Source organism: Nuphar pumila, chromosome 15 (assembly GCF_984573655.1).
Source record: "Nuphar pumila chromosome 15, dmNupPumi1.hap1.1, whole genome shotgun sequence".
Taxonomy (NCBI): domain Eukaryota; kingdom Viridiplantae; phylum Streptophyta; class Magnoliopsida; order Nymphaeales; family Nymphaeaceae; genus Nuphar; species Nuphar pumila.
In genome coordinates this window covers 37,602,648-37,610,392 of record NC_143263.1, presented here as the reverse complement: position 1 = coordinate 37,610,392, position 7,745 = coordinate 37,602,648, and the positions used below count along the sequence as shown (strand labels likewise).

General features: G+C 42.7%; 1 protein-coding gene across 1 annotated transcript; it reads left to right on the top strand.

Moving 5' to 3' along the window:
- The first annotated feature begins 3,691 nt into the window (after positions 1 to 3,691).
- On the top strand, positions 3,692 to 6,813 carry LOC149815162 (putative inactive receptor kinase At2g26730). Its single transcript, XM_089989297.1, has 2 exons — positions 3,692 to 5,129; positions 5,916 to 6,813. The coding sequence occupies exons 1-2, from the start codon at positions 3,821 to 3,823 to the stop codon at positions 6,584 to 6,586; spliced, it is 1,980 nt and encodes a 659-aa protein (XP_089845423.1). The 5' UTR covers positions 3,692 to 3,820; the 3' UTR covers positions 6,587 to 6,813.
- The last annotated feature ends 932 nt before the right edge of the window (positions 6,814 to 7,745 follow it).

Here is a 7,745-nt window from a genome sequence, read left to right as displayed (position 1 = left end):
ACATCTATGCCAAATATCTCAGACTTAATTAGTAAGAACTTGTAGGCATAATTGTTCTCTATATAATCCAAAAAGACAACATCTACGGTTTTAGGACCAGCTTCTTTTTGTGTGCTCTGAGACATAGTAACTCAAAAGATCACATTTTTACATTAGAAAAGTATGTTCAATGGCAAACAAACCATGCTCAACAGATCTATGTAGTAAGACTGAGTCGATACAACTTGCACCTATATTTTTTAGCTAGTTAGTTTTGTACCTTCATTAGTAGCCAATATATATATATATAAAGAGAGAGAGAAATGGGTTGGTGCTTAATGCCTATGTGCATCGCGTTGATCATCTATCATGCACTTGATGAACGGTCAGTGAAAAATGCTAAAAAGATGTCTTGACCCAAAAATGAGCAAAAAAAAGCAACGCTAAACTTCAAAAGGATGTGTGCCATATTATAAATTTATAACACCGTGCATGTCCCTTTTACCTTTAGTGGCTTCAAAAGCGCCACTAAAAGGGTATTTTTACCAGTTTTTGTGGTAAAACACTATTTTTTTGTTTTTTTGCGGGCTTACCGTCCATCAATGTGCATGGTGGACGGTCAAAGCGAGTAAGTAGGTGATCAAGCAGCTATATATATATATATATATGACCCAGGTGGGGTTTAGGTTGACCCAAATAATATTCAGGCCCATACTAAAGTGTTTGTGTCAAGGTCGGCTCAGGTGCCTGATACAAACCTGATCCACTGACAGCCAGAACTACAGGTTGCCAGAATTGACGTGATCGTTGAACCGGCCCAAAGGCCATTAAAAAAAGGGTTGAATCCGGGACAATTCAATTAGTATTTTTTAATATATATTTAAATATTTTTAATATTTTGATGACACGTCATCTTATGGTGAAAAAGTATCCATTCACAAATGATTCGATTCGATTCAGAGGGTTTTTGACAAACCGATTCACCTACTGAACCTATTTTAACTGGGTTTTGCCGGATATTAGACCCGATCTGGCTTGACTTGAGTATTTTATCGGTATTTTTATAAAAATATTAAATTATTTGGATCCGAGTTTGAGGTTTCACTTTCTTAACCTTACAAAATCAGAAAGTGAATCTGAATTGACAAGTAGTTATTTGGGCAAGTTTGGGTACACCTTAATCAGTCGGATATCCGACCATCAACAGCCCCTATCTGCAGTTTAGGGATGCAAAGGGATCGGATCCACTATTGACATTTTATGATTTTTGGCTGTTTTAACTTGATCTGTATCCATTTTTTTATGTATTTAGCTGATATGGATCCAATCCGTTTGCATCTCTAACTGCAGTAGGATTTGGTTCTTGTCGAACCTAGCCTCCAACTGGGTTTGGCTCCTTTCTGCCAACCCAGGCTTTGGCTTGAGTGCCCAGCCAGGTCAGAAGAGTTTGGTGTCGTATGTGCTGGCCCTTTTCAAAACTCAACGATTAGTTTACCAAGACACTAATCCTTTCTTTTATTATTAGCAACACCACTATTTCAAGACTTCAAAAAGCATGCTTTTGGACTGGTCTGCTACTTGCCTGACCCAGCTTCTAGCCATCTTGGCTCGAGTCCACGAAGACTTGGTTCGGTCACCCTAAGACCAACTCCTTGCCAAACTTTACCATGACTTGACCTACTAAATATAAGTTTTTTTATGCTCGCAAGAGCTACAGATACCTGGTCGGATGCACCAGCTTAAGGCATTCAAGTTGAAGGATGTCACGAGTTCAATACTTAAGGTATGCGTCCTTAATTTGCTTTAAAGGGTCCGCCAAAGGGTTTTTTTTACGACTTGAGTCTGGGTCGTAGGCAGAGTGTCAGTATCTCCCCAGCCCCCACCAACTTTACCGGGGTTTCTCCTCAATAAATATAAAAAAGGGCCTCTAAGTCATAGTAACAATTATTGATAATATTTTACAAATAATTGCAAAAACACGATATAATCCCAAAAGATCATGAATCTTCAAACTATCACCCATTTCAAAAAATACCATGATATTATTGTGTTATTAAAACGACATATTGTGTGTTATTAACCTGAAATTAACATTTTTATTTTTTTATATTTTGACCTTTTCATTCTATTTTATATGTTTTCTTATATATTTTTAAATTTTAAATATCCAATTTTTTTTAGTCTTCAAAAAATGTGACGAAATTATACTCGTGTCATGACCATGAACTATTGTCTGAATTCAGTACCAACCCTAGGAATCGATCCGGAAGAACAAGGAACCCGGATCTCTCGAGCTCGAGCCATGTTGACTTAAGAAGAAGCTAAAAGGAAACGTGAATTTAGTTAAAGCTTAGTCACTACTGGCAAGGTACAAGTAGACTCGGTCAATCTTCTGGGCTCAATGCAGGTCCGCCAACCACAAGAAGACTGGGTCCTTTGAGCCAAACATGACTGACTTCAATTGAGTGGATGAAAACAGTTCCGGACCGAGTTGGTCAGTATTGATAAGAAGTTCTATAAACAAAAGTAAATGGTTCTTCGTAACACCTTAGTGTGGCCAGACGAAAGGATTGTTTTGGTTTTTCATATGGCATGTTTTACAAATCAAATCTTATATATGTGATCTTCATACTTTATTCGGTGAAATCATATATTAGAATAAATAATATTTTGTTTATACAATTTATAGAGAAGCTAAAAATCAATATCTACAATTTATTAAAATAATATGATCAACTACTAAATAAGCACTGTTAAACACATGTATAGATTGAAAAACTTTTGAAAGAGAAACCTGGCACGTAGATTTTTTTATGTTGCATGTATTGATGGTGTATTTTTTATGAAAAAAATGTGATTTTTGGATGCTCAAGTATTTACGAGAATTATGAGTCATCGATTTTCAAGCCTTAAAAAAATCTGCTTATGCTCGTAATCAGTTGAATCAAAAGCCGGTTCCGTAAATCCAAGTATGTCGATCACATCCATATGGTGAGATTTAAAAAATATTAAAAAGCCCATAAAAAACTTATTTAATACTAAGATTTTTTGGTAATCCAAAATCAATGGTATCAGTTTTTCGCCCCGAAAAAATATAGGTTTTCATGGAGTGAGTTCTCATTAAATTGAGCATGCTAAACACATCTAACGGTTCAAATCTATCATAAAACACTTAAAATCTATAGGATAGAACGGGACAGAAAAATCACCCCTAATATATATATATATATATATATATATATATATATATATATATATATATATATATATATATATATTAGACCCTCTTTTCTCGTTCTACCCTGTCAGGCCTTATATCTCTTTCTCTCTCTGAAAAGAAAAAAATATATCCTTATATCTCTTTCTCTCTCTGAAAAGAAAAAAAAATATAATTGGCATTAAGGAACACCAAAAGGGCATTTCAGTAAAGTAAAAGATGTTAAAAAAAAGGCATTTTAACCTTCCCGACTCTTTCAAACCCAACCTTTTATCACCCCCATCAAAACACCCCTACTTTTTCCAAATATTCACCAAATCGTCATTCACTCCAGCTAAGAAGCACTCCAAACACCAGAGTGAAGACCAAACTCCCCCACTCAGGATGATGCCCAGTCCCCCCTAGATTTACTCTCCGGAAAATATTCCGGCCGGAAGGCAACTACCATCCACAAGACCCTGACTCCACTTTTTTGTTTTAGAAACGTCTCTCTTTCTTACTCCTTCCCTCCACACCAATTTCACCACCACTCCTCCCCCGCCCCCTCGCCGGGAAACCAACCCAACCAAAAAAACTACTCCCCTTAAACCCGCCGGTTTTCCTAATGGGTGGTTCTTCCCATTTATGAATCACCACCACCACCCACTGTTCCTCTCTCTCTCAACCATGGCCCCTCCTCTCCTCTTCTTCTTCTTCCTCCTCTTCTCCCTCTGTGGTGGTGATTCAACGGCTGATGATAAGCAAGCCCTCCTGGGCTTCCTCTCAGCCGTCCCTCACTCCCCTCGTGTTCAGTGGAACGCCTCCTCCCCTTCTCCCTGCTCGTGGGTGGGCGTCACCTGCGACCCTTCCGGATCGAGGGTGGTCTCCCTCCGCCTCCCCGGCGTCGGCCTAGTCGGATCCATCCGTTCGTCCACCCTCGGCCGGCTGACCCAGCTCCGCGTCCTCAGCCTCCGCTCCAACCGCCTATCCGGCTCCCTCCCCGACGATTTCGCCGATCTCAAGCTCCTCCGCAGTCTCTACCTCCAAGACAATCTCCTCTCTGGAGAGTTTCCGGCGTTCATCCCGTCGCTCCCCCGACTCTCCCGCCTCGACCTCTCCTTCAACCGCTTCTCCGGCCGCCTGCCGTTCGCCATCAATAACCTCACGCACCTCACGGGGTTGCTACTTCAAAACAACTCGTTTTCCGGCGCCATTCCAGCCATCGACATCCAGGGGCTCAACACCCTCAACCTCTCCAACAACCAATTCAATGGCTCCGTCCCGCGCCCGCTCGAGCGGTTTCCCGCCGACTCCTTCTCCGGCAATGCCGGCCTCTGCGGCACTCCCCTCTCCCTCCTCTGCAACCCTTTCTTCCCTTCACCCCCGGCCCCCTCCCCCTCCTCCTCCCCGCTCCACCGCCACCACCATCGGAGGCGGCTCTCCCACGGTGCAATCGTAGCAATTGTCGTCGTCTCGGCGCTGTTACTCTTGCTGTTGTTGGTCTTCTTAATTCTTTGTCTCCGGCGGCGAAGGCAGAGGCCGGAGAAGGCCGCGAAGCCGCCGACGAGGGTAGTGGAGGCCGCGGGCGGGGCTTCGTCGAAGGGCGAGTTCCTGAGCGCCACCCAAGAGGCGGAGAGGAACAAGCTCGTATTCTTCAATGGTGCCGGCTACAGCTTCGATCTAGAGGACCTTTTGAGGGCCTCCGCAGAGGTTCTGGGCAAGGGGAGCGTGGGGACGTCGTACAAGGCCGTCCTGGAGGAGGGAACCACCGTCGTCGTCAAGAGGTTGAAGGACGTTGCTGCGGGGAAGAGGGACTTCGAGGCCCAGATGGAGGTTCTCGGCAGGATCCAGCACGGTAATCTGGTACCCATCCGGGCGTACTACTACTCCAAAGATGAGAAACTTCTGGTGCTGGACTACATGCAGGCCGGGAGCTTATCTGCTCTCCTGCACGGTAATGCACTCAATCATTCATTGTTTTAGAAACTCTTTTCTGTGTTTCCTTCTTTTACTGTTTTGTGTGGAGAGATTGGTTGGCTCTGTTGTCTAGGTAGTTCTGACTTCTGAATCAGAGGATTGCATTTAATTTCTTTAGTAATTAATGGGTCTGACAAGGAAACGTCTTCCTCTATCTTGATTCTTGAGGAGGAAATTTCGCAAGGAGAAAGACAAGAAAATGGAAACCATTCCTCTTGGTTTGGTTGTTGGTAAATGATGGAAATGGCATTGTGGGGAGGGTCTGGATTTCGCTGCATTTTGGGGATTTACTTACTGCTGTTGGGAATGTTGGTAGGCTTAAAAAAAAAAATCTGTATTTTGGTTGATGTTCAAAAGTGTTTGCATTTTTTTATATGATTTAATGCGTCTATTTGGGTTTCTTCGTTGTTTTCTTGAGTTACAGCCAGTTGGCACTCCTTGGATGAAATTCTGTACTCTTAGAAGCACTGAAATCTCAATCCTCATTGATAATTGTCCCCAAGTCTAAGAAGTTGGTAGGTGTTAGAATGACACCTAAAATGTGCCCCAACAATGTTTAATAGGAACTCTAAATGTGTCAGAATTTCTAGATTTTGGTTGGCATCTTCATAAGATTTTGGTGTATGTCTCTATGCAAAATTTTAATTCTTTCTTTGGAGATCCAGTCAATCAGGAGCTGAAATTTTTTATGAAATTCTGGATTTTGGGCATCTTCCCAGCAGGCTTAGGCATGGCATTTGATCCAAACATGGTTATGTTGCAGGTAGCAGAGGATCAGGTAGGACACCTTTGGACTGGGACAGTAGGATGAAGATCGCCGTGCATTCGGCGAGAGGGCTCACTCACCTCCATGAAACAGCAAAGACTGCCCATGGCAACATAAAGGCCTCAAACATCCTCCTGCTTCCCAATCTCGACGCCTGTGTGTCAGATTTTGGCCTTAACCCCCTCTTCTCCCACACTGCCTCCACCCCGCCTACCGCCCGGATTGCAGGCTACCGTGCTCCTGAAGTCATCGAGACACGGAAGGTGACCTTCAGGTCGGATGTCTATAGCTTTGGAGTGCTTCTGCTTGAGCTCCTGACTGGGAAATCACCAAACCAGGCATCCTTGAATGATCAAGGGATTGATTTGCCTAGGTGGGTGCAGTCAGTTGTGCGCGAGGAATGGACTTCCGAGGTCTTCGACGTGGAGTTGATGAGGTATCAGAACATTGAGGAGGAGATGGTGCAGCTGCTGCAGATTGCCATGGCTTGTGTTGCCACAATGCCGGATCAGAGACCGTTGATCAGGGATGTGTTGAGGATGATTGAAGATATCAACCGAGTTGATACGGATGATGGGCAGCACCAATCTTCTGACGACAAGTCGAAGGGTTCCGGTGGGACGCCCCCACAAGAAATTCGGACTCCTCCGGCAGGCACAACACCATGAAAGGGGGGAGCAGCGGAAGAAGAAAGGGGTCAGAGAATAGCATCATACATATTCCCTCCATTTTTATCCTTTTTTATTAAAGGTTTTACTTTTGTTAAATGCTTTTGAAATTTGATTATTGGTTGTGGTTTGGGTTTGGAAGGTGCATTCTTTTGTGCACCTTTGCTTGTACATACAATTGTGGCCGGTTTAAAGGAAAAGACCTATCTGAGTTTATTGTTAATCTTGTCTACTGTGGGCATTTAATTTGTCCTGGCCAAACTGGTATTTGAGTCACAACTGCCCTCAGCTCAGCTCCATGGTAAAGCTCTGTTTGCAACGACTATAAATCATGATAAATATCATGATTTGTGCGACTATCTGCAACAAATGGCTTGTGCCCGTCAATCCTAACTTTATTATTGAGTCTTTCATTGTTTGAATAAATTCGAAGGGTTTACGTGGGACCCATTCATTCCTATTTCTTTGTTAAGACTAAAGTATGTTTGGTAACCTCTCATGAGATGCAAATGAGAATGAATCTCGCTTGCACAATTAACAAAAAAAAAAATGAGAAACGGAATGTGATTTAAAATCACGCTTGCATATGTGATTTAAACGGAATATTTTAAAATTTCTATTGGTTTCTGAAAATATCGACAAAAGGTTCCATGTTGACTTTGTCGAGGAACCCGTGAATCGTGATACACAAACAGAGTTGCAGGCTTGCAGCCCACCGTTGATGGACGGCTGATTTGCAGCAGTGTCATCTAAAGGCTGAATAGGGGCCGGGCTTTCCGATGTAGCACCAGTGAAAAATGACGTGAAATGGCCCCCACATGATGGCATACTTGTGTACTGAAAACGTCATTTTGTGCTGACTGCTGCAGAGTTCCTAATGGCATTTCAAATTATAGAAGAAAAAGGGGGTCAGCCGACATCAGCACGAAGTTGGGGGCATAGTAGCTTCATAACGCATAGAAATCGTTAGCTTCTTAACGCATAAAGATCGTTGATATCGGCGTGTGGTCAAAATGCGTTTTACATAAATTTAACGACCACCAGGATAATAGTGGAGCTCATTACTCATTGGATACTTAGTATATTTGAAAATTCAATAAAACAGTTAGGCTGGATAATGATTACCTAGGAAAGGTTAAATTCTCCAGTTCTTGCCTCT